Below are 26,830 nucleotides of genomic sequence, written 5' to 3' on the forward strand. Positions count from 1 at the left end.
GTATAACAGATTACAGATAATCAGAGTTGGAAGGGACCTTGTAGGCCATCTAGTCCATCCCCCCACCCAAGTGAGAGACCCTACACCATTTCTGAGAAATGGCAGTCCAATCTCTTCTTGAAAGTCTCAAGTGATGGCGCTCCCACAACTTCCGAGGGCAAGCTGTTCCATTGGTTGATTGTTCTCACTGTCGGAAAGTTTCTCCTTATTTCCAGGTTAAATCTCTCCTTGTTCAGTTTCCATCCATTATTCCTTGTCTGGCCTATAGGAGCTTTAGAAAATAGCTTGACCCCTTTCTCCCTGTGGCAGCCCCTCAAATATTGGAAGACTGCTATCATGTCTCCCCTGGTCCTTCTCTTTACTAGACTAGCCAAGCCCAGTCCCTGCAACCATTCATTGTATGTTTTAGCCTCCAGTCCCCTAATCATCCTGGTTGCTCTTCTCTGTACTATTTCTAGAGTCTCAACATCTTTTTTTATAATGTGGTGACCAAAACTGGATGCAGTACTCTAGGTGTGGTCTTACTAAGGCTTTATAGAGTGGTTAAGTACTTCCCTTGATCTTGACTGTATCCCTCTGTTAATACAATTTAGGATTGCATTAGCTTTTTGGCGGCTGCTGCACACTGCTGGCTCATATTTAGCTGGTTGTCCACTAAGACTCCAAGATCCCTCTCACAGTTACTGCTACTGAGCCTGGTTTCACCCAGTCTATATGTGTACTTTTGGTTTTTCTTGCCTAAGTGTAGGACTTTACTTTTCTCTATATTGAATTTCATTTTATTAGATATGGCCCAGTGTTCTAGTCTATTCCTGCCAGTTTAGTATCATCTGCAAATTTGGTAAGTTCCCCTTCTATTCCCTCATCTAAGTCATTAATGAAGATATTGAAGAGTACTGGGCCTAAGACGGAACCTTGTGGCACCCCACTGCTTACTTCCCTCCATGTAGACTTAGACCCATTAAGGGCTACTTGTTGAGTATGGTTTGCCAGCCAGTTGTGAATCCATCTAGTGGTGGTGCTATCGATTCCACTTTTTTCTAGCTTACTAAGAAGTAGGTTGTGGTCTACTTTATCAAATGCCTTGCTGAAATCTAAATATATTATGTCCACAGTACTAACTAATCGCCTTTGAACCCAAGAGCACCCCTCCTAATATTTTCAACTGAAAAGTGTGGTCAAAAGAATATCCTCACTAAACATTACTTAAATTATTTGGACAGTAAATTCAATATTGTTTTATAACAGCTTTAATCCATTTGTTTTATTTATCTCTGCATTTTTACTGCTCGGGTTCCCCCCCTCCCCAAAATTATGTTTTTATTTATTTTTATTTTTATTTTGAAAAATGTTGAAGTAGAAATCACATGCTCTGACTCAGCATGTGTCATCCCAAGCTACAAGCATCTTAGCTACATTCTTGTGTGTTTTTACTTGATCATTTTTTTAAAAAATAGAGGAAAGGAGAACAAAAGAGCAGAACTGAACCATTGCTCCAAGTAAGGTCTGAAAAGGAGCATCAAAGATATCATGGTGGCAATTTTCACAATTCAGTGGGAAGAACCCTCCAGATTGCCGGTTCCATCCTACAGATGGCCGCCTACCTGGGAATTTCCACAAGGGATACTCTGCCAAGCTTGGTGCATACAGCAAGACTTTCTCTGATAACTTTAGCAGTTTCACAAATTTGTCACAGTGAAGTTTCCTAATCCAAATTTGTTCAAGGCCTTATGCCAAATGTAAAATCATTAGCTAATTGTAATAGAAGAGAATATCTGTAGCACATGGTTAAACTTTGGAGTCCTTGGTGCTATCTGAAGTGGTTTGTTTGTTTGCAGACATTTCATGATGCTTCCTGTTTGGATGAAAGATCTACAAGCAATCAACCAACTTCAGATATTTCCTCCACGTAGGAAGCATCATGACATGTCTGCAAGCAAACAAACAACCTCAGAGTGTGGTGGTCTCTCATGAAAAGAAGACACTACGCAAAGTTGTCTTGGGATGAGAGCGCAGAGAGAACTCCGAAACCCTCTTTTATTAGAAGCAATCTTTGTTAACGTAGCAATTTTGTTAACGTCCTATCACAAACGCATTACATCACACAACATGCACTGATCATTCGCATAAAGCATATAAGGCTGCAAAGTTTAAGTTTGTTACAGTTCTGGTTAAGAAATGGCAACAATTTGTCCTTGCTCCTTGCTCCGTGTTCCAGCCAACCACCAGAAGGCTCCGTTGTCCTAGCACGTACACAAAGAACAAAGAATCATAGTTCCCACATCAGAGAGCACCAAAGGTTCCACATTAGCTAATTGGCAGCTGGAGAGATGCTTTCACAAATGAACATTTGCATGACCAAGTGTTCTTCTCAGGAACCCACCACATTCTCCTCTACATGCAGGCTTCAGATCAAACAGTAGAGGAGTCCTACGTAGAGTGTATTGCAGTAATCTAACCACGAAGTTCTCAGAACATTAACAATGGTAACTTGACTGCAGTTTAGTAAGTCACAAAGTTGACAGTGGTTGTCGCTTGGACGTCCTGTGACAACAGAGGCAGCAAAACATCTATTCTTTCCAATGGAATGCAACCTTTGTACCCAATTCCTGAATCTAATTCCTGTACTCAACAATCACTATTTAAGAGGTGTTTGTCTTGTCCAGCTTCAATCTCAGTTTGCTGGTTGTTACCCATCACAACATTCAGACGCTGGTTCAGAATAGGAATAGCTTCTCCTAATTTGGAAATGGCTGCACATATATCAGAGTTGTTGTAGAGAAGAAGAGCCAGTTTTGATAAGACTTAAGATTCCAAATGACTACTTTCTGTGCCTTTGTACTGACATTAACAATGTTGATTGTTTGTACAATTTTGAATTTACTGGTACTTTTTACAGAATATCTAAAATAATAAATACTGCAGAAAATCTGAAGCACAAGAACTTTCCAAAAGCTGTATACTTTGTGGTCTATTTAGTACATGCTAAGTGGGAAATAAATCAGTGGCGTTATTTTTGGGAAAACATAAATGGGATTGAATTGATAAAACATGATGAGCAATGTGATCCTCAGAATCAAGTCCCATCAAATTAGTGGTGGTTACACTGTAGCAAGTATGTTTAGTATTCAGCAAGCAAGCAAGAGCTTGTTCACAAAGCACATAACTGAATGGTAGAGTTTGTGCAGTTGAGCAAACCCATGATGGACAGGATAACTCTACTGATTAGGCACACTGATCATCCAGTTCTCTGATATCAGAGGCAGTGTCGGGTACAAGAAATCAGGAAACAAGGCAATTCAAATGAATACAGGTTTATTGCATGCTAACAGGAAGCTTATTTATGAATGCCAGTTGCTGGGAAAATTTAATGGGAAAGCATTGTGTTTCTTCTGTCCAGCCTGTGAACTTTTGAAGTGATAGCTGGTTGGCTACTGTGCAAGCAACATTACTATGCAATATTAACAATGTTGATTGTACAATTTTGAATTTACTGGTACTTGGCCTAATGCACCCAGTTTTTTTTTTTATGAGAATAAGGGACAACAGAATTTGATTTTCTATGATAATGTGAAATAGTTGCTCTTGAGTGGGTTTTAAGATTTTGCTGCTTCAATTCAAAACGACAACTACAAGGTGCTAATTTAAGTACTTTCTTCATAGGTTATTAAGTCTTTTACTAAATAGGCTTTTGATATGCTTTTCCTTCTCTTCTGGGGAAAATAAGACCCCCATACAAACACTGTCCATATATTGCATTTTAATTGGACTGGTAATGCTCTCCCAGTTTGATGGACTAATCTTTCTTGCATTACAAATTAAGTCAAACTTTCCCAGGTACAATGTCTGTGGTTTGGGTGATTTGGGACATCATTTTCCCTCTTTCCCTTTATTCCAAAGAGACCAATGGTGCTCAATCTTTTCTTTACCACGGACCCTCTTTAAATTCCTTTTGTGGCCATGCAAGGACTACCAAGACTTAACACAAGATTTAAATCATAACATTTCTTCAAGACTTTGCAGACCCTCTGTGATGACATGCCCCCACCCACACCCCTGGGATCTACGTATCACAGATTGAGAACCCACTGCAGTAGACTGATTGAGTAGCATAGCAGATACCACTATTTGGCAGATCTGCTCCTAATATATGCATATGTGCACATTATACAATCCTATGTACACATCCGTATGTCAGCTAGAAACGAGAAACACATCTTGGCTTCCTTACCAGCCTCACACGGATGAGCTAGGGAGTCAAAATTCAGCTTTGAAAGGGAGGAAGGGGTTGAAATGTGTTGTCTTCTTCTGTGATAGAATCTACCACTGATAATGACTCGTAATACTCATCTTCCCAATCCAGCACTTTTATTTGACTAAGGAAAATTAAAACAGAGCAAAGTATTATAAATAGCACAGGATATCTCTAGGCATTTTTGTTTCATTGGTACGAGAAATGCCTTGGTCTGAGTGGAAGAACAAATGTCATTTTGAGGTGAATATCTAACAGAGGCTGGTGAAGAGTCTCGCTTTCCTACAAGACCTGAGAGCATAGCATTTTGCACAGCAGCCAATCTGCATCAATTCCAGATGCTTACTCAGCACGACAGAAAGCTCTGGCTTTGATTTATAGTAATTTCAGATTTTAATTAGGCAATCTGTACTCCCAGCTAGGCATGAATCTTCACCATACCACTTGCTAGGTGAGAGAATCCTGGGAAACCCCATTTTAATCTCTACTCCGGTACATAACATAGATATAGATAAGATACATAATCTCTGATTATTATAGCAGTAAAGAGCACAAGAAAAATAAATCACAAGAACAACTCAGATACTTATTTCATGAAAGATAAAGTTATCAATGGCTTCTTTTATCTCCTGAAAGAGGATGCCTCTTTGACACCAGCTGCTGGGAAACACATGTGGAAGAGAGCTACTGCTCCCAAGTTCTGCTTACGGACTTCTTAAAAGCAGCTGGTTGGTTTTATGATCTCAGCCACTAGAACTTTTGTTATATCCAGTCAGGTCTGTTCATGATGTATTTTCGGTAACATCTTCAAGCACAATAAGACTTTATTCTAAGATTAAAGTTGTTCCTTTGACATCCATGATAAAACTTCCAAACAGAGACACAAGCCTACTGTGCATTCACAGATAACACAACATTTCTTTGTTTGGATAGTTTAAATTTGGTGGGCAAGTTCTAGAGAACTGTCAGTGGTGTATACATGGATAATATACATGGATTTATTTCACCATAAACCACAGGATAAACTTAAAGCACAGTCTATATTTGATACGGCTATTCAGAGCTCAAGCTAAATTATATTCAGGTGCTTAGCATGTTTTATTGCTTAGTATGATTTTGCTATTGCCATAAATAATACAGAGGCCATTGCATCATGATTTTCCCTATAAAAAAGAAGAAGAAAAGTCTCTTTATAGTGTGGTCTTTCCCAAGCCTTCAGGTTTTCTGGGCTACGCTGTTTATTATTTCCAGCCAGCATGTTCAAAAGATGTAGCTCAACATACTTAGCAGCATAATGCTTGTTACCATAATAATAAAATGAATGCCACATAAAAAGCAGCCTTTGCAACCAGAGCCAAGAAAGAATAGTCAAGAACTGCTCTTTGTGGAAACATATGACCTTCCTTCTTATCTTTCCCCCTCCAGCAAGTTTATGCTGTGGATCAGGAGGATTTCTGAATTGCTGTCGCTCCTGTCATGTCTGGGTTCACAGTCTGTAGGTCTTTGCTTTGACAAGACCCACCACTGGCTACTTTTAGCAAATTCATTGTGAAATGAACTGCCTGCACTTTTCTGAGAAGTATATTTCCCCCTGCCCCCACCCCCCCATTTCCCCCATGTGTATATAGCTACACATTAGACACACACTTTCCTTCTGCCTCTCAGTAGCAAAAAGCCCACAGCTGCTATAGGGAGAAAAAGCTTGTTGTTGATTTTCAGAAATTGCTCTAGAAAGTTTGCGCTTTTCCTGTAATCTCACAAAGGATTGCTTCTGTTTACTGTTGCTTAGAACTAAGAAGATGGATATTTACCCAAGTTTTCTTGGCTTCCTTTTGCTCCCTTGATATCCTAGAGTTCCCTGTGGAGAGGGCCAAGAACACACAGTCAAAGCAAAGCAGCAAGTCGTTAATTTTTAATTCAAAGTGATTTTGTGTTGAATGCAAGCAGATGCTGATAATATCAGAAGTCACAGCATAATTTTTTTGATCAAAGGGCTCAAGCGAGCCTGATGAAGCATGCATCTTGCTCGTCTTTGATAAACCACATCAATTATTCACTGTGAAGGCAGACATCCTGACATGAAAGCAACAGATAAAGAGCATAAGCACATGTTCAAGACGAGAGCCGAAGAACTCTGGGGTGGGAGTGGGGAGAGGGCACTGGGGTGGGGTGGGGCTGGTAGGCTTAGAACAGGTATTAATACCAGAATTATTAATGGGAAACAAAGAGAGTAAAACAGCTGTAGAGCCACTTTGAACTTACTTTTAACTGGTTATAATATATGTTATCCTCGGGGCTGTTCAGCACTTTGGGCTGCTGACATCTTCGACGGGGTGGTTTCTGCTTCTGTTCAAGGCAGTTTTCTGAAGGCAAAAAAGAGACAGCGCAGTTTTAGGTCTTGGCAAGGCCAAGCGTTGCAAGCAACTTTCTATTCGGGAATGAAAATAATTCTTTTTTCTCTTATACATATTTCTGGATTTATTAACTTTGGTCATTTCCCCATGTCAGTTGAAATGTGGGGATACCGGGTATGTTGGAAATGTTTTTTTTAAAAAGGCATTAATTTGCTGTAATTCTGTATTGAAATATTTGGAGCAAAACACATACATGCATCTTTGGAATGACGGGATAAGAACTATAAATAACCTTGCTACTTATTAAGCAGTAAGCTATGATATCTGTCATCCCAGACACAGAAGTGAAATGTAAGCAGGTACAAAGAAGGCATGTGTAAGAATGCAAGGAATAAACCCTTAGTTGGTACAAAATGTGGCCTTGTGGGCAATCTTGGGCACCCAAAGAATGTAATACTTCTACTATATAAGCGGTATTGGGTGCTGGTCTGTTTGCAAATCCAATTCAAAATGTTGTGGTTCACCAGCAGCAGATGCGGATGGCTGAGGTCTTGGAGAGTGAGGACTCAGATGAGGAGCCTGCGTGTGATGTATGGATGGGGCCAGGACCACCAGGGACTGGAATGTTGCCTTTGGAGATTGTGGAGGCTGGCAGCAGTGATGCAGAGGACCCTGAGGAGCCTGTGCCCATACACCTGCGCGCAGGGCTGCTCGTAGGAAAGAGCAGCTGCAGCAGCACAGGCAACTCAGGAATAAGGCTGCAAGGTAATGGCCCCTCCCTTAAGAGATAAAAGCCAGCCTGAGAGGCCGGTATTCTTTGCAGGAAGCAAATAAGTTCTTGGACTTCAAACCTTCTGGAAGTTCGGACTACCTTGGTTTGTGTTTGAAGACTGTTTGTTTGAAATATTTCTTGGCAACTTAATCTAGTGCTTTTGGCAGCCTTACACAACCTTGGCAAGGCTCGTTCTTATCAGAGACAATTAGTTTTAATAGCCTTTGAACCGTGAAATAATGGAATTTGCAGAGAAGCATTAAAAGGTTTTGCTTTTATCTCTGTTTGGTGTTTGTTTACTTGGAACAAGGTTTGGGTCAGAACACCTACATGGCATGGGGCCAAGTTACATTAGTTCACCTTACCCAGGCAGACGGGGAAAGTGTGTTGCGGATCCCATCAGCAAATGAATTCTGATTAGTGGGGCCCACACTCTATAGAAACATTCCCCCTGGAAGTTAGGTGCGCCCCTCCGTCACTCTCTTGGCCTTCCATAAAGGCCTAAAAACACGATTCTGTGCCTTTCTTACATATGATAAATAATAAATGATTGCATGACAGTTTTTTCAGTATTTTGGAATCATACCTCCGAGAAATTCTTTACTATTATATCACTGAAACAGTGAGACATTGGAGAATGAACACTATGTGCAATTTGAATTGGCAGTACAAGTATACACTTTGGTGATCTAAAGGTTGCTTTCTGCTCCTTTTTAAATACAATGTTTTAAAACTAACTCTGGAGCAGCACTGTGGAACCTCAGGTCACATCCCAACCAGGACTACTGTCACAACCCGATTTGGTTGTGACTGGAAGTACAACCATCTGCGCACGCACGGACCAAAACAAAAAAACAAAAAAAAATGGCGCTGAAGGGGAAATCACCATGGCAGGGAAAATTGCCGCAGCAATTTTCAGGTTTGCTTGGTCGCCACCTGAAGATCTGTTCACGACCAGAAGCAAAACAGAAGCAAAATTTCCGGTCATCACCCGATTTGGTCATGAACAGAAGTGTTTGTGAGCCAAGGTTACACTGTATAACAATTAATTAAGAAAGTGCCATTTCAAGAAATGGCAACAAAAATGACAGACAGAAATTGTGTTGCTGGATCAAAGGAATGGCTTTCGCAACAATCAATTCCAAATAACAAAATTAGAACATGGCGATGTTGCCCATTTATTGTTTGATTTCACAGATAAGCTGTTTTTAAATGCCAAGGAAAAAATGTAAAGTGAAATGGCTAAGTTATAAATACCAGCAGAAAGATACCCATAGTTTATTTCCTACTTTTGTGCAAGCCTCAAAAAAGACACAACGCTTTTAGTCAATTCAATTCAATTAGGGCAATTCATTAAAAATGTGAACCATGCATTCCGAATCATTTTCAAAGCATGCAGAGTCCTATTGTTCTGTTCCTTCCAAACCTTAATGTTAATTCATACAAATGTCAGCAAATGAAATTGTTGCAGTGTCTACTCTTTTAAAAAAAGTACACATGGAATAGAGTTCTTCTTCCACATCAGTGATTCCCAATTTTGCAATTTCCACATCCCAGAGTTCCCTTACCTTCATGGCTACTGCTGAGAATTCTGGGAGTTGAAGTCCCACCACCACCTGGTCAGAACCTATCCTTCATCTCTCCACCCCTCTTCGTCCCCCATCACAACTGATGAAGTTAATTGGATGAGAAACTAAATTTCTTCTTCCTCCTCAAGGAAAAAACAGTCCAGTTGCCTTTTGAAAAAGCACTTTTGAGACAGCTATGACCTGGATGACTGAGAATCTCCATACACATACAAAGAGACATCTTAACGGATGTTATCTCCTAATTCAACCTCACATAGCAACCTAGCAGATGGCTGTCCATCCTCTGCTGGAACGCCTCCAATGAAAGAGGAGCTCAGCCATGGTGGGATTCAATTTTTTTTTACTACCGGTTCTGTGAGTGTGGCTTGGTGGGCATGGCAGGGGAAGAATACTGTAAAATCTCCATTCCCACCCCACTCCTGGGGGAAGGTTATTGCAAAATCCCATTCCCTCCCCACCCTGCTAACCTGCTTTCTAGCTCCATTCTCCTGTGCAGGGCAACAAAAGAAGACCCAACCGATCAGCTGGGACTCAATGGGAGCCAGAGAATAGATTGAGGCCGGGCCAGTCAGAGGTGGGATTTGCCTGTTCTCCGGACTACTCAACATTTCCGCTACCAGTTCTCCAGAACTGGTCAGAACCTGCTGAATACCACCTGTGAGCTCAGCCCAGTCCACTACAGGGTGTGTATCACTCTGAGTAATGGTTCTGCTGTCAAGCTATGGCTATTCTTAGAAAATCTTTGCACTGAACTTTATTACTGGACTCCAATCATTTTTAAAACTTCACTGTAGATGGTTTCAGGATGTGACTGAGGAGGAAGCACGATATAAATATATTGAATAAAAAAATAATAACTTGCACTTTGTGTAAACGTCTCTTGTATTCCTAACTCTGTGAATGAGCATACACCATATTACACCCTTTGAATATCCAACAGGGGCTTTGTAGTCACATTCCAAGCATGACCCTAGAAAGTCAAGATTCAACTGCCAAATTGTTATAAATAAAATTAGGATTTGTTGAAATCTTCTCTGCTCATTTCTCTGTTTTGCAACTGTTGCTGCCATTTTGTGAGCAATGTTTTTTTTATATCGAAATGATAAACTGAGAGCAGAAAGCACTATTCTCATTCTGATAGAGTTTTGAACCTAATCATACATGTCAATGGCCGTGATGAGGAATTCAAAGCCAAAGTAGATAATGCTTACTGCAGTGGTTATTTGGTGAGTAAAGGCAATATCACCATCAGCAGGGCAGGCACAGGATTCCCACTGCTAGTTAATTTTATCCTTATTTTGCCCTATTTGCAGCTTCTTAACAAATTTACAAAGATGTCACACACACACTTCTCTGAATAGGAAATTTTGATTCAGCTACAAAAGCATTGCAGGTTTTTTTTTTAAATTCCTTTAAGGCTTATTGCTTTAAAATTATAGAGGAGAGATTTATGCTAAAGCTTTAAGCTGAAATTTTGCTTAGTAGACTGAGACATTTCTGTATGATACCATGTTAAAAATAAAAATTTAAATATAACTTTGAGAAAGATTCTGTCTCTTCTACCAATGTGTAATAAAAGTTTATAAGAATGACAACTTAGGGATAGCAAATAGGAGCAGGAGAAATGAAAAAGAATTAGATACCAACACTTAGTGTGTCTTCTCTACAATACAGTATTGTTGATATTAACTCTTGTTAATATTCAAGTTGCTATTCAAATTGTAATATTCAAGTTGTAATATTCAATTACTTTATTCCTTATACGGCCTGTTTATAGACTAAGAAGCTCTTACTCCCATTTTGGCAGCTTTTGAATAACAACTTGAATTCAGTCATAAAAGACCAGCATTTTATTACCTTAAATTAGTCATTATCCAATTTAATTATTGGAAACATCTTCCTAGTAGTCTTATATCAATGAAAGGGATAAAACCCTCACGTATTGTACTAGAACAGGGGTCGCCAACCTTTTGGACCTCAGGGACCACCAAACTCATAATTTTAGATCCCAGGGACCACTAACTGGTTCTGTGGACATGGGCTAATTTGTGAGTGTGGCTTGGTGGTCATGTGACTGGCTGGGCATGGATTGTATGTAAATATTATAAATATTTATATAAATATTGAATTTTTATAAAAAAGAGCAACTTTTACCCAAAATCAGGCAAAGCAGGCAGGCAGATTGAGTTGCTCACAAAATCATTCAGTGATCTATCTATCTGCCATTGACTAGCTCAGTCTGTCACATAAAATTTGCTTGCAAGCAAACTCACAAAATTAACTCACAACACACCATGCATGTAAATATTGAATTTTTTATTTTAAAAAAAGAACAACTTTTATCCAAAATCAGGCAAAGCAGGCAGATTGAGTTGCTCACAGAATCATTCAGTGATCTATCTATCTGCCATCAGCTAGCTCAGTCTCTCAAATTTGCTTGCCATGAGTCTGCACTGAATTTGCTTGCATGCAAACCTTCAGTCCTAAGGGAGGTTCGACTGTGCTTAGCTAGAAAGCAAGAAATCCAACCATTTCTTGCTTCCTAGCTAATTTAAATCTGCCAGCAGAGCAGAACAGATGATGGTCGGAAAAAGGAAAAATAGCAATTTAGCAGACAAGTTTGATGGGTAAGGAGTGAATGGGCGGGGAGGGTTCCCACGGGCCAGTTGGGCGGCACAGCCTTGTGTTTCTGCACAGCCTGGATTAATTGCTTTGGGGGGGTGCTCTGGGGGTGAGATTTCTCTGCGGCCCACCAAAATTTTCTCATGGCCCATCGGTTGGCGACCGCTGTACTAGAATGCATTTCTTCTTTTTGACAGTACAATATTGACAAATTACATTACAGATAAGAAACAATTGACAGGTGGAAATTGTATTTCTTGAATAATAATAAAAGAACAATATCAGGACAGGTCATATTTTCAAAACAGACATGCCTTTTCTGTATCTTGCATACTGAACTAACAATTTTATATTTGGGTAAGTGTGATTATACAGACAAGGAATTTGTTTCCAGTGCAGAAGCTCTCGGTGTACATGAAAAGCAACAAAATAATGATAAGCACAACAATAATAATAACAATAAGAGGGGAGAGTAAGAAAGATAATAAGGATAAATAGTAATACTACAGCCCTGCTACGTAAGTAAATATGCTTGGGCATAAGACAGTATTGTAGGAATTAGGTGTTTGGTAGAGTGATGACCCAAGGGGAAAAACTATCTGTGTCTAGCTCGGAGGTCTCCAAACTTGGCAACTTTAAGACTTGTGGACTTCAACTCCCAGAATTCTAGGAGTTGAAGTCATGTCTTAAAGTTGCCAAGTTTGGGGACCCCTAGTCTAGCTGTTTGGCTTTCAACATCCTTTAGAGGCATCCCAAAACAAGGAGTTGAAAAGATGTGAAGAGTCTGCAGGTTTCTTCCCAGCCCTCCCTTTGACCTGCATAATATACAGGTCTATGGAAAGGAGGCTGGTTGCAATTGTTCTTTCGGCAGTCTTAACTATCTGTTGGAGTCTGTTCGTGTCCTGCTTAGTTCTATATCAAAGCGGATGGTTATAGAGGTACAAATAACAGACTCAATAATTCCTCTGTAAAACTGTATCAACAGCTCTTCGGGCAGTCAGAACTTCCTGAGTTGACGCAGGAAGAACATTCCTTGTTCTGTCTTTTTAATGATGGTTCTAATATTAAGTGCCCATTTCAAGTCCTGGGAGATTATAAGACCCCAAAATTCTATAATCTGCTCATAGTATGCTGTTGAATATGGTAAAAGAGGTAGTAAAAATAGAAAGGCTCCTCCTAAAATCCCCTCTCATCTCTATAGTTGTATAGAATATGAATGTATAGAATGTGAACGATGTGTGTTTGTGTTTATTTTCAAAGTCATAATGTAGACTGAAGATGGTATTTCATTTCATTGTATGAGGTGCAATGACAATAAACTAAAACTAAAACTAGTTTTAAGTGTAGTCAGCTTCTGATTGTTACAGCTGCACCACAGGGCCAGTTATTCAACCTCCCATTGAAATGCAGACTCATCACCATCTTCAGTGAGATTAATGACCTTATTTATTTATTTATCTGTAAATTGAGATGGTTTTAGTGAATGACCATAACATATTTTGGTCCAGAAACTATGTGAAATGTTATTTTAAAGGTATTTATTAGGTTTAGGAACTAACGGGTATATATTTATACCCAAAGTATAAAAACAATAACATTACAATATTGTGTGTGCATGTAAAATCAATGCAACAAACATTATGAATACTGTTATAATTTGAAATTGAAAAGCAGCATCCTGGGGGCTTTTTTTGAACCTTTAAAGAGGAGTCAATTCTAAAGAGTAGAAGCAAAATGGGAACAGGTTCAGAGGTGGCCATTTTGACCCAAGGAAAAACTTAGTGACCTGGTGAATTATTGAATATGCAACATGACTCTTAATCTTTGGGTGCATGTTTAGAAGATACACAACACTTGTAGAAGAATCTGAACTCCCATAACAAATCTTTCCTTTGTTCCAGGGATTTCTTCACAAACACTTGACAACTGTTCAGCGAGTGTCAAGTGTTGTGTAAAGCAGGGGTCCCCAACCACCGGGCCACGGACCGGTACCGGTCCGTGGAACATTTCCTACCGGGCCATCGGTTTGCTGGGCACCGCCATCTTGTTTGATGAGAAAGTGCTTCCAGGTGAGCTTTTCCGGTTGGAAAGGGGCATTTGGGTCCTGAAGGAATCCTCGCACCTTAGTTTTACCGAAGGGGGGGGCTTCGAATGAAACTAAGGCGTGAGGATTCTTTCAGCACCCAAGGCAAGGCGAGCCGAGCAACCGTCCCGAAGCCGTCCCGAAGCGAAGCCCATCCTCAAAGGTACAAAGGAGGAGTTGAAGGTGGCGGGGAGAAGTGGGGGACGGCTGGCTGGCTGGTCGCTCGGCTCGCCTTGCCTTGTCATGCGTGCTGATGCTGGTACCGGGCCGTGGATCATTTTGTGATGCCGGTACCGGGCCGTGGCACAAAAAAGGTTGGGGGCCACTGGTGTAAAGGACAAAATCCGACTCCCTTTGTTGTAGAAGACTCAAGTTGGGTTGCTTCTGATGAGTTAGCAGCCGAACTCTTTATGGTGGAGGAGTCAGCCTCGGTTTTATGGACAACCACGAAGGGTTTTCCCTTTGCAGTGTGCGTAGGGCCTGTGGAAGATCTATTACCCAGACAGAAGCCAGGAAAAGCACCAGGGCCAGACAAAATAACTCCTTCCTGATTAAAAGTCTGCGCTGACCAATTGCCCCCCATCTTCACCCGAATCTTCAATAGATCACTAGAGATGTGCTATGTTCCTTCCTGCTTCAAATGTTCTACCATCTTCCCAGTGCCAAAGAAGCCCTCCATCAAGGAACTGAATGACTACAGACCAGTTGCTCTAACATCTGTAGTTATGAAAATCTTTGAAGTGCTTGTGCTGTCCCACCTCAAAACCATCATGGATCCACTGTTAGATCCCATGCACTTTGCATACCGAGCAAATAGATTGGCAGATGATGCTGTTAACATGGCTCTGCATTACATCCTACAACACCTTGAATCTCCAAATACCTACGCAAGGGTCCTCTTTGTAGACTTCAGTTCAGCGTTCAATACCATCATTCCAGACACTCTTCTAAGTAAATTAAACTAACTAGCGGTATCTGAACACACTTGTAAGTGGATCATAAGCTTCCTAACAGACAGGAAGCAGCAGGTGAAGCTAGGCGGAATCACATCCGATACCTGTACAATCAAGCACAGGAGTCCCCCAAGGCTGTGTGCTATCTCCACTTCTCTTCTCCCTATATACCAATGACTGCATCTCAAACGATCCATCTGTTAAAATACTGAAGTTTACTGATGACACAACTGTGATTGGTCTCGTCTTCCGGTTTGTGTCTCTTCAGCGAGAGACCGAAATCCACGATCGTGTGTGTTTTTGATCTGTGCTCGCTGCTGGAGCGCCCCAATCCTTTGGATTCGGGGCTGAAGCCACCCCATAGAGGTGGTGAAGAGTGGGGAGATTGCTAGCTGAGTGGAGGGGAGCCGCATCTCTCCTCCTTGACTGGTCTAAGCTCCCTTCCCCGAAGGCGGTTGCAGCGGTGGTCAGAAATGGCCACCTCAAAGAAGAACCCGACTGGATAAGATTGTGCAGGAGGAAGACAAAGAGGAAAACAGGACAGACCGGGCTAAACAACTGAGAACATCTAAGCAAGGTATCCTGAATCTAAAAGTACCTAGAGGGATACTTCTGAAAGAAGACTTTGTGAAGGAGAGAGAAAAGGAGGTTAAAACCCCCTTTTTAAACTTTGATATTGACAATTACAAATGGTATGGAAAGAAATTTATATTAATCTATTTTGACACTAATAGGCAACCTTATGCTGAAATCTAAGTGTCAAAAGGAGAATAAAGATTTTTTTTTCTTGGTCATTTTAAAGCCCTAAAAAGGAGAAGAGTGGAGGCAAAAGGGTGGGACTTGGAATAATGGAAAAATGGAGTGCCACCTGGAAAAATAAAGAGGATTAACAGTGAAACTTTGAAAAGACTCCCGAGGATACATTGTAACTGAAATCTTATTAAAAGATACAGTAACCCACAGAAAGGAAAAGTAAAGGAAAGAAACAAGAAGGAACAGTCTGGGATCATTTGGTGATTTAAAAAAAAAGTTTTTAGCATTGGTTTTTTTCTTTGTTTTTCTGTTTTTACTTAAAGTCAATCAGATGGTTGTTCAAAAGTGTTTAAAATGCCATCACTCCTGGAGGAATTGAAGATGAGTCTTAAAAAACAGAAAGAAGATGCAGAAAGGGGAGGAAGATCCTTTGGCTTTGTATTTGAATTTTTTGAAATGGAGATCCTGAAGTATGAAAAGGAAAAGGGAAAGCTTCAAGAGGAAGAAGAAGGGCGGGACAAAGAAGAAACCATTTTCAATGATCAAATAATGCAAAGTGTGGTAATAAGGGGGAAAAGGGGGAAAGGAGTTAAAAGTTTGAGATCAAGTGGAACAGCCAAAAAGAAAAATAGTCTGAAAAAGAAGTATAACAGCAAGGAGAAGCAGGAAAAAAAAAACTACAGAAGGGAAAATTAGAGAGAGAAGGGTATTTTAAAAAGGGATGAGAAAAAGGGGGGAAAGATAGAAAGGGAAAGAACTTATGAGGGATAAAAACAGGAAATAAAGAAAAAAGGGGAAACGTATTAGGATTAAAGGTAGAAACACAGAGATAATGGTTAAATTAAGTTAAAAGTGAGGATTCTGCAAAGGTACAAAAGATAGTGTTGTGACAGTAGAATACTGTAATGAGTTAGAAATGAAATTAGTAAATAATCTATGAGATAAAACTGTATTGTTATGTCATGGTATGTTTATTTATAATTAATGCAATAATAAAGAAGAGAGGGAAACATTGCAATTGTTTCTAAAGATTGATAAAATATTGAAAAGAAATATGAAAGATTTATAAGGAAATTTATACCAGTTATTAGAATGAATTTGAGTAATTATTTTGCTTATTAATAGTAAATAATTTATAAGATAAAACTGTATGACTATCCAATGGTATGCTATTAACAGTTAAGTAATAATGAAGAAGGGAGGGAAACATTTCAATTGTTCTCAAAGATTGATAGATATTGAAAAGAAACATGAAAGATTTACAAGGTTCATACCAGTACTAGAATGATTTTGAATAACTATTTGGTTTACTAATGTATGTATGTGTGTGTGTGTGTGTGTGTGTGTGTGTGTGTGTATTATATATATATATATATATATATATATATATATATATATATTTGTTTTGAGGTTCTATGTTTTTATAATTTTTCTTTTTACATTTTCAAGGGGAAGTACCAAGCAGAGTCTGAATGATGAGATTTACATGATATAAAATAGATATTAGAAATGTGAATGTTATAATTTTAGAATGCACAAATTCAATGTTTAATGAGATTTCATATGATAATAACAGTAAGATTTAAAGGTGTTGCATTTCAATTGGCAATCATAGGGGGAATTTTGCTTCTTAAGAATGTTGGAAGAGAACATATGAAATTGTAAACAAGACAGATAAAAGTATAACTACAATGGATAAAAATATATAGAAATTTAGGTAAAGAAAATACAATTGAATAAGAAGAAAATGAGATAACCATAAAAGAAAATTAAGAGAAGTAAAGGGAGAAATAGTGAGAAGTTGGAGAAAGAGTAATAAGATACGAAGTTGAATACATAAGATGCATATGCATATGAAATTGTGTCTGTATGGAAATGTGATAACCTGGAACCATGCTGTACTCAAATAAGATGTTTTATTTGTTTTGTTAAAACTCAATAAAACTTTATTTAAAAAAAAAAGTGATTGGTCTAATTTGAGACATTGATGAATCTGCATACAGACAGGAGGTTATACAACTTGCCTCGTGGTGTAACTGGAAGAATCTGGAACTGAACACACTCAAAACCATAGAAATGGTGGTAGACTTTAGAAGAAACCCTCCCATACTACTACCTCTTACAATACTAGACAACAGTATCAACAGTAGAGACCTTAAAATTTCTAGATTCTACTATATCACATGACCTAAAATGGACACCTAACATCAAAAACATCATCAAGAAAGCACAGCAGAGAATGTTTTCTGTGCCAACTCAGAAAGCACAAACTGCCCAAGGAGCTGCTGATACAGTTCTACAGAGGAATTATTGAGTTATCATCTCCACCTCTATAACTATCTGGTTTGGTTCTGCAACCCAACAGGACAGACACAGACTTCAGATGATAATTAGGACTGCAGAAAAAATTACTACCCACCTGCCTTCAATGGAGGACCTGTATACTGCATGAGTCAAAAAGAGGGGTGTGAAAATATTTACAGACCCCTCACATCCTGGACATAAACTGTTTCAACTCCTTCCCTCAAAAGGACACTATAGAGCACTGCACACCAGAACAACTGGACACAAGGAGAGTTTTTTCTTAAATGCCATCGCTCTGCTAAATAAATAATTCCCTCAACACTGTTCAACTATTTACAAAGTGTGCACTACATTTACTGTTAATCTTCTCATCACTTCTTATCACCTCATCCCCTCCCACTTGTGATTGTAGGGTTGTAAATTTGTCTCTTGTATATTTACGATTTATATTGACTGTTTCCTAGTATGATTTGATTGTTGATTGTACCGTATGACTATCATTAAGTGTTGTACGTTATGATTCTTGATTCTTAATGAATGTATCTTTATGTATACTGAGAGTATTTACACCAAGACAAATTCCTTGTGTGTCCAATCACACTTGGCCAATAAAAAAAGTATTCTAATCTATAAGAGTCAGCCTATTGCCCCCAACAATCTGGGTCCTTATTTTACCCACCTTGGAAGGATTTGATCTGCCAAATTACAGGCAGGCAGCAGAAGTAGCCTGCAGGACTGCACTCTGACCACTGTGACACTGCTGCTCTTGCCAATGTAAAGAATTGGCAGAAGAAAAAATAATAAAGATGAGATTAAAAAATATATGTAAAAAATCAATACATTAGGAAATGTCCAGAGACTCAACAAAGCCTGTCAATAAACTACTGCACTTTTGGTAGTCCAAATGAGACACCACCAAGTGATCAACTGTTTGGCTGTTTCAATAGTAAGAAATAAAAAGCATGACTCACAAGGAGTATAGATTGTTAATGTTAATATTTTTACTAGCGACTTCCAGTGTGACTTTTGGTAACTTTATGGACATATCCACATAGTTTCCCAGCCATACGACAGAGATGCCTTATTGTTACTTTCTTCTAGTACATTCTTAGATTCCCAATCTAAGCAACAGACTTGGAATTCCCACATTGGCCTTTAAAGAAATGTTACCCAGAGGTAAACCTGCTTAGCTTTTGAAATCTGGCTAGATTAGCTACCCACTGCCTTCTGCTGTATTTGTAATTATTAGTCCTGGATATTTCTCTTCTAAGCCATTCCTATTTAGTGATTTTAACATGTCTTCATAATCAGTTTCATTTGTATAGATCAACAAAGTTTTTTATATCACTGTCATGTAATAATTTTATATACAGAAGTCCCACAATTCCACATCTGAGAAAAACTTCATCTGAAATTAGTGACAAATTACTTATTTTACAATACGTGGAAAACGTTTGTGATGTTGCCAATGTGATAGCTCTGCAAATTTTTTCAACGAGGGAACTGTGTTAGAAAGCTGCTGTGGTTGCAGCTCTTGGTAAAGTGAACTGTGACTTTTAGGTGATTTTATTCCATCTGTATCTATATTTGTCCATACAGTTTACTTTTGGCTATCAAAACTTAAAATGGAAAGAGAGAATGAGTTTGAGTCAGGGGTGGGATTCAACCGGTGTTACTACTGGTTTGGTACTTACATTTTGCTTCGTGCGCACGCGCACCAGATGCACACTGCGCGTGTGTGTAATACAACAAAAGCTGTGCCTCCCGGACAGCTGATAAGCACTACACGCAGGTGCGCAGTGCTTGAAAAACGCATTTTTTTTCCTGCTTTTTCAACCTCAGCTGTGCTGCACAAAGCAGCTGAGGTTGAAAAAGCAGGAAATAAAGGTCAGGTAAGAGCCCAGGTGGGCAGGTGGGACAAACAGCAGCAGACACAGAACCAGTTCTGTGTCTGCTGCTCTTCAGAGCTACTGGTTCTACAGAGCCGGGCAGAAGCGGTAGCATCCCACCCTGTTGATGTTTTTTCTTCTTCTTTGCTGTAAGGAAGACAAAGGAACTCCTATTTTTCCTCAAAACCCTGGATCCTACAAACTGGCGATTTTCCTGAGAGACTTTGCAGTTCTTTATCCAAATGTATAAAGTCTCTTTCTGAACCTCTGAATCAGCAGTTCAGTTTAAACTGAACCAATGTAGCCTTGGCTTCAAACTCAGTTACACTCTTTAGTTCCACGATTCTATGATCCTATGAGGAAATAATTTATTTTATTAATTATACCATTTCCCCCTCACTATTAGCATATGTAATCTATTCTGATTTTTAATATTCAACCACCCCCCCCCCAAAAAATCTCAAAAACAGCAAGTGGTGAGATGCTGAGGTGGGTATCTAATTAGATTAAATTTATCAGTCAGTTCTTCATTGATTGATTATGTGCCATCAAGTTGAAGTTGACTTTCAGTGATAGATTTTCTCCATGACAATCTTTCTCTACCCTGATGTTTCAGTCTTCTAGTGGCACACTCATCGCCACTGAAATTGACTCCTTTCACTTTACTGTTGACTGTTTTCTTCTCTTTCCTTACATCATTCCTAGCATGACAGCCTTCATATAAGGCATCCAAAGGAGGAAAAATATAATCCTCAAGATTATTTATGCCTTAAGTGACAACTCTGATTGATTTCTCTGATGATCTCTTTTGTTTTCTTGGTTGTCCATGATATTCTCAAGTATTCAACGGTCTATTTAGATTGTCCTATAATGAACCAAACCTACACTTAGTAGCCAATAGGGCTGTGACAAACTTGAAAAGAAGTAATCTTTCTGGTGGGATTTGAGCTTTTCTTCAGAGACCATCTTTTCTTTCTGACCTCAGATTCAAGGTCTTGCAGTTCTCGGCTAGACTCTTTCCCCTTTCTTTGTAAATGTTTACAAATCCCTCTGGGTGATTTAAATGGAGAACTTTTTGATCCAGATAGGAAAGAAAAGGAAAAGGATCTGACATCAGGATAACATTTAATTTTTATTTAGGAATCTTACATTCCTTTTTTCCCCACTGAACTTGTTGTAGGAAGAGAGAAACTGGATCTTCTGTAGAAGGGTTCCTGATTCATCAGAATATCAGTATCGTTTATGCACTTATTGGCTTGGCCCAGTACTTAAACTGCTTGAGTGATTCAGAATCAGTGTAGGCACCAGAGATATTGTTTATTTAGATCTCCTTTAAGTATCCCAGAGAGCACATGACCGAACTGAGAGCAGTCCCTGGGGATGACATTTTGGCTTTCCTCAGCAACACTGTTCTATAGGAAAGGAGAAGGAAAAGGAAGGAAATATAGCATTCCAAATTCCTATTGACTGCTGATGAAAGATGCCCCTTGGGTTCCTTCCTCCCCTTGCTTGCTTTATTCTTCTCCCGTTTCCCCTTCCAGCATACCTTTCCTCTCCCCCTCTCCCCTGTATTCTCTGTCTTCCATTTTCTACAAAGGGACTTTTCATGCCTGCTTTTCCTGGTTTGTTTTCTATTATCAGAAGCTGGAAAAGCCCATCATTAATCCTTTACGTTCACCCGCCCTTTCTTCTCTTTGAATATCATTCCCCCCGCTTCAAAGAGTGGAAATTGGTAAGAGAATAAAGTACAGGAAGAATTTAAGGTGTTTTTTTTTTTTTCAACAGAAGGCCATCTCTCTCTCAACTGAGCTTAAAGGTGAGTTTGGAAGAGAACCAACTGCTCTGCCAGCAGGCTAGCTTCTTTTTTGTGGAGCTGCAGGTATAAATGTGGACCTGCCTATGGATTCCCATCTCAGGAAGGGAAAACTGGTAAACACCTTTTAAGAATCAATGGGTAATCTAGATTCAAATTCCAGAAATGGGAAGGTTGGAGGCAGGGGTGGGATCTTGGAGGCAGGGGTGGGATTCAATTTTTTTAACAACCGGTTCTGTGGGCGTGGCTTAGTTGGTGGGTGTGGCTTGGTGGTAATATGACTGGCTGGGTGTGGCCAACTAAACATCACTCACATCGAGGCATGCATCTCCTCGCCCGGCCTCTCATGACTGTGGGGATGCTGCAATAGTCGTAATTGTGAAAAATGGTCATAAGTCACTTTTTTCAGTGCCATTGTAACTTTGAATGGTCACTCCATTCAAGCAAAGGACCAGCAAAGGAGGGAAAAAAACTCCAGAGAAGTTCCTGAGACAGGAAGTCTAATCCTGCCAAGAATGTAATAAGGGTTAATGGAGAGGCAGTTTCTGTAAGCAACACCAGAATGTTTCCTTCCTGGCTTCCTTACAGGATTAGGCCAGTAATTTATTCTAACAACCTGTTCTCTGAACTGCTTAGAATGTTAACAACCGGTTCTAGCGAATAGGTGCGAACCTGTGGAATCCCACCCCTGCTTGGAGGGGTATACACCTGCAAAACAAAATCCTGGAAACTTCACACTGTGCAGAATACAGTTTCCAGATTGTTAATTGATATTTGTTTGCTATAAGCCTATCATACAATATTAGCAAGTATTAACAGGGTTCTGGTGTTTCTAAGACAAGTCAAGTTTTTAGATCTGTCTCAAACCAACTTGTACTTTTGGCCTTTGATGTCCGAAATGCCTGCAGAGCCAACTTTCTTCTAATGAATTTCTCAATTCCAGTCCCATCTCTCATGCTACTTTGAATGCATTATGACTTGGTAATAGTTTCAGGTCAAAACAGCAGGAGCATATATGGAGAAGGAAAGAATAACGACATAATAATGTGTGTGTGTGTGTGTGTGTGTGTGTGTGTGTGTGTGTGTTATCTCTATCTCTATCTATCTATCATCTATCTATCTATCTATCTATCTATCTATCTATCTATCTATCTATCTATCTATCACAGCAAAAGGTCAAAAGTCACTGATAACAAAAAACCTCATCCACCATGTGCTTATATAGACATATTGTGACAAAAACAGTCAAAATATACATTGATTTATTAAAAAAATAAGGAAAAGCTTTAAAATAACTTCTGTCAGCAAAATAAATAAATAAATAAATAAAATAGGTGTTGGTCCTTATGGTTTAAGTAAGACAGAGAAAAGCAGCAAATACACTGATCTGGGAAAGTGTCTGGTCAGATATATATAATTTTTTTAAAAAATGGAGTAAATCACTGCACATTAGCAATTCAAACCTGACACAGCAGGTCAGAAAGCTGTATTAATTTTCTCTTTGATATTAAATTCTTTAACTGCATTTCAGTTCAAATGAAACCTGCCCCCCATCCCAAATTCTCGAATATAGCGTGTTTTTCATTTTTATACCTCACTTCTTTCAGTAACACGTTCTAAGAAGCAATCAACTTTGATGCAATTCTCACTTACGGAATAAGGATTCTGTTATTACAGACAAAAAGATATCCATACCCCTTAAATAATCAACTCTCCCAACACTTAAAAGTTTGCAAGAAAATCCTTGGGAACTGTTAATCTACTTACTTTGAAATTATTACAGGGAGTTCTTTGGATTAGCATTCTTTCAGCCCCATCCATTTTTATCCCAAGAAGACCGTGTGCTCATATAGTTGCAGGGAGGATGTTATAAATAGAGACCTGAAGTTTGGGGAAAAGCCACTGATTTATTTACTAGGGTGGTTATGGGAGCAGGTTTATGTTTATATTGACTGTTCCTAGTATGATTTGATTGCTTAGTGTACCCTATGACTATTATTAAGTGTTGTGCCTTTTGATTCTTGACTCTTGATGAATGTATCTTTTCTTATGTGCACTGAGAGCATTTGCACCAAGACAAGTTCCTTGTGTGTCCAGTCACACTTGGCCAATAAAGAATTCTCTTCTCTTCTCTTCTCTTCTCTTCTCTTCTCTTCTCTTCTCTTCTCTTCTCTTCTCTTCTCTTCTCTTCTCTTCTCTTCTCTTCTCTTCTCTTCCATTCCATTCCATTCCATTCCATTCTATTCTATTCTGTGTCTGAGGCTCTTGGCTTTTTTTTTAAACAATAAATGCTCCACACATCATAGGATGGGGAATTATTTAGAAGCTGCTTCTTGTTTTCTACACTTCCTGCACTCACCATTTGACTATATGATGTTACTGGATTGCATGATTACACCTAGAAATGCCGCCAAGAGGAAATGGTCTCTCTATTTGCAGTTTTTGCGGTAAAGTGAAAGACTAGGAAAAGAACCCTCGCTTCCTTGCATATTTTGAAATATGAGCTGAATTATTTTACCCCCTGCTGGTTTTTATCCTGCTTTGGGTTCTACTGGGAGCCCAAAGGAACCAGATTGCCTCCTAGCAAAGTAAACTGCAAAATTATTTCATATACTGAATTATAAGATATTGTTTAATCCTTAAGACACTTCAGAGAATGATACTGGAAATATCCCCAAGAGCTGTATGCTTCAGGGTATAAATTGCTATTCCTTCTGAATAATCTACACTAATTAAAAACTGGGAGGGGAATAGGAGAGAGGAAAAATATTCAAAAATGTTACTTTTAAATATTCAAGCATTAGAGAATTAGCACCAAGAAATGGAGGGGAAAAACCCCCAAATTAATAGGACCATTTAAAAGTTTTCATTAATAATTTAAAAAATAAACACACACACACACACACACACATGCACATACACACACAGAGATAGCAAACATAGAATGAAAATGTAATCTTTAATTATTGGCAAATATTAGCACAGACTCCAGGGAGCTCATCACAACATTGCAATGTCCAGGTTCATGAAAATTTAAGCAATGTTGAAAGTTATGTTAATTTGTCCTTTGTTTTTTCTCCTACAATCTAATTTATTTCAAAGTACTTAAAAACCAAAGTGAAACATATTGATCATGCCTTATGTAATGCATTATAGTGACTTGAAAAGAACACTTTTGGGCAACAGAAATAAAATATATTCTCCTTTGATAAAATCCTTTTTAACTGTATTTTTCCTTTCCAGGTCTCATTTTTCTACTTGAACTCTCAGAAAAATAATTTGATAACTAATAAATGCTTTTCTGGATACTACACCAGTATATGGATGCATTATCCCGATTCCAAAGAGGAAAATATATTTCCTCTTTGTATACAATTTCTAGTAAAATGTGGACTTTGATAGCAAGGTTTCATTTTTATGGAAATAAAATCAGAAGTCTTGTTTGGAATTAAGGTATCTTTGAAGTCATAATTAGAATCCTTAAGCATAATAATACTCTGGTTTTCTTAAACAGTCACAGTTCAGAAGTTGCTGGATGGTCAGATCATATCTTTGTCTTAAAAAATTCTCAGGAAGAACAAACGATTTGTATAAACATATTATCCTGAACACTATTTGTAAGTTATAGAGAAAACATAGCACGCATAGGTCCATGAAAACTAGAGATAATTTTAATTCAAAACTCACAATCCTTACTCCTTTCCATGGGCTCAACAAATATCAAAATAACCACTGTACAGTGTCAGCTGTTTGAGTGACCAATAGCTGAAGATAGCAATAGCAATAACACTTAAACTTATATATCACTTTATAGTGCTTTACAGCCCTCTCTAAGCAGTTTACAGAGTCAGCATATATTGCCCCCAACAATCTGAGTTCTCATTTTACCCACCTCGGAAGGATGGAAGGCTGAGTCAACCTTAAGCCTGGTGAGATTCGAACTGCCAAATTGCAGGCAGCTGGCTGCAGCCAAAGTAGCTTGCAGTACTCCACTGTGCCACCAAGACTCTTGTTCAAACAACAACAATAAAACCCCACTTTTAACATATGGACTCTTGAAAGCAACTTCATCTTTTGGGATATACACTGAAGCCTGAAAAAAGGACTTTAATGAATCATGCTTGTGTGATGTCCAAACTTCTCAAGTCATCTTCAAAGTGTTTCCTATTCTCAAACAGCATATTGTGAGAGATGCGATATTGTGAAGTGAGGGACTGTTTAAAGAGCCTGAATTTCTGCTCCATTGAGGATCTTGATCTACTACCTCTTTGAGGGTTCACTGTTCCAAATGAGCCACCTTCCTAGGAGTCTATACTGGAAAAGGCATAATTGTTATACCCCCACATGATTTGAGCTTTCAAGTCTCTTCCATGCAGAACTATCCAAGAGTGTCTTGGATGCAGAAGAGGCTTCCCTCCTCTGTGCGTCTTAAGATGATTCACACTTCTGGGCTTACTGCCATTTGGCTCAGCAGATTCTAATGACTCATGGAAAACACAGAGCACAGACTTGAAGGTGGATCATCCTTGCTCCTTCACTCACTTCAGGTTCACTTTTTGGAATATGAAGTGAACCACAAAGTTTAATTCAGTTTTAAAAAATGAGGTTTATCTAGCATATATTTAGCATATGATTATTACCTCCTTGTTTGAGGATTTAACATTAAAAGTGATCTTTTCATTACAACTTCAAACATCATACCAGGACAGATAACACTGGAGGATTTTCCCTTTTTTTTTTCTAAAAAAAAAAGGGCATTCTGACAAAAGAAATCACTTTTGAGTCCTTGCAACAGCAGCCAATTATACCATTGTTTACTCAGATGGAATATGTTCCTAGAGTCAAATGCTAAGAAATTCATTAGGGTAGCTGCTTTGATGTCATGTGGATTCCAGAAGTTCTAGCACAATTATAAGTGGGAGAGCTGCCTTTTGTTTATAACTTCTAAGACTAACCTTCTCAATCTTCCTGCACACATGCTCTCTGAATACAGAAGTCATGCATTTCCCTCTGCATGGTTTCATGATGTATGGTTTTATTTTCAACACTGTAATTTTGGGTGGAACCACATGGTTTAAATTTACAAGGCACACACTAAACAGATCGCACACTTTTCAAGATGGTGTTTAAAGGGTTTTCTTTTTTTTTTTTGGTTCTTTCTTTCATAAGACTCTGGGCTGTCTCATGCATTGTATTTGTTACCAGTTGTTAAGGTGCCATAGTATGCATTGTTTTTGTCCCTATTATTTTAATACTATTCCCCCCACCCCACTTTAGCTGGTTGCATATTGTAGTCAACTCTCCGGCACGGGATAGCACAAGGCAGAAATAATACAACACCACACACTCTTTTTAAGCAGCTTTTAAGGTCTAATAAGTTGGGGTCCTTTGAAATGAAAGATTAAGGGTATGGGGGAGGATCATGCCATTCTTTCTCATTCACATA

General features: G+C 38.9%; 1 protein-coding gene across 6 annotated transcripts in view; it reads right to left on the bottom strand.

Annotated features, from left to right (window-relative positions):
* The window catches only part of MYO3B (myosin IIIB), a 290,878-nt gene that overhangs the window by 20,475 nt on the left and 243,573 nt on the right, over positions 1–26,830 (bottom strand). For 4 of the 6 annotated variants that reach the window (XM_087919961.1, XM_087919962.1, XM_087919963.1 and 1 more), the window contains 3 exons: positions 6,515–6,615; positions 6,064–6,110; positions 3,299–4,376 (listed from right to left, as the gene is read on the bottom strand). In XM_087919961.1, the coding sequence (XP_087776087.1) occupies positions 4,265–4,376; positions 6,064–6,110; positions 6,515–6,615 (260 nt within the window). In that variant the 3' untranslated portion in view covers positions 3,299–4,264. Of the gene's footprint in view, positions 1–3,298; positions 4,377–6,063; positions 6,111–6,514; positions 6,616–26,830 lie in introns of those variants that run through there. The other 2 variants (XM_087919959.1, XM_087919960.1) reach the window with 1 other exon arrangement.

The sequence above is a fragment of the Pseudonaja textilis genome, chromosome 1, assembly GCF_049901715.1.
Source record: "Pseudonaja textilis isolate UNSWEBS1 chromosome 1, rPseTex1.2, whole genome shotgun sequence".
Lineage (NCBI taxonomy): Eukaryota > Metazoa > Chordata > Lepidosauria > Squamata > Elapidae > Pseudonaja > Pseudonaja textilis.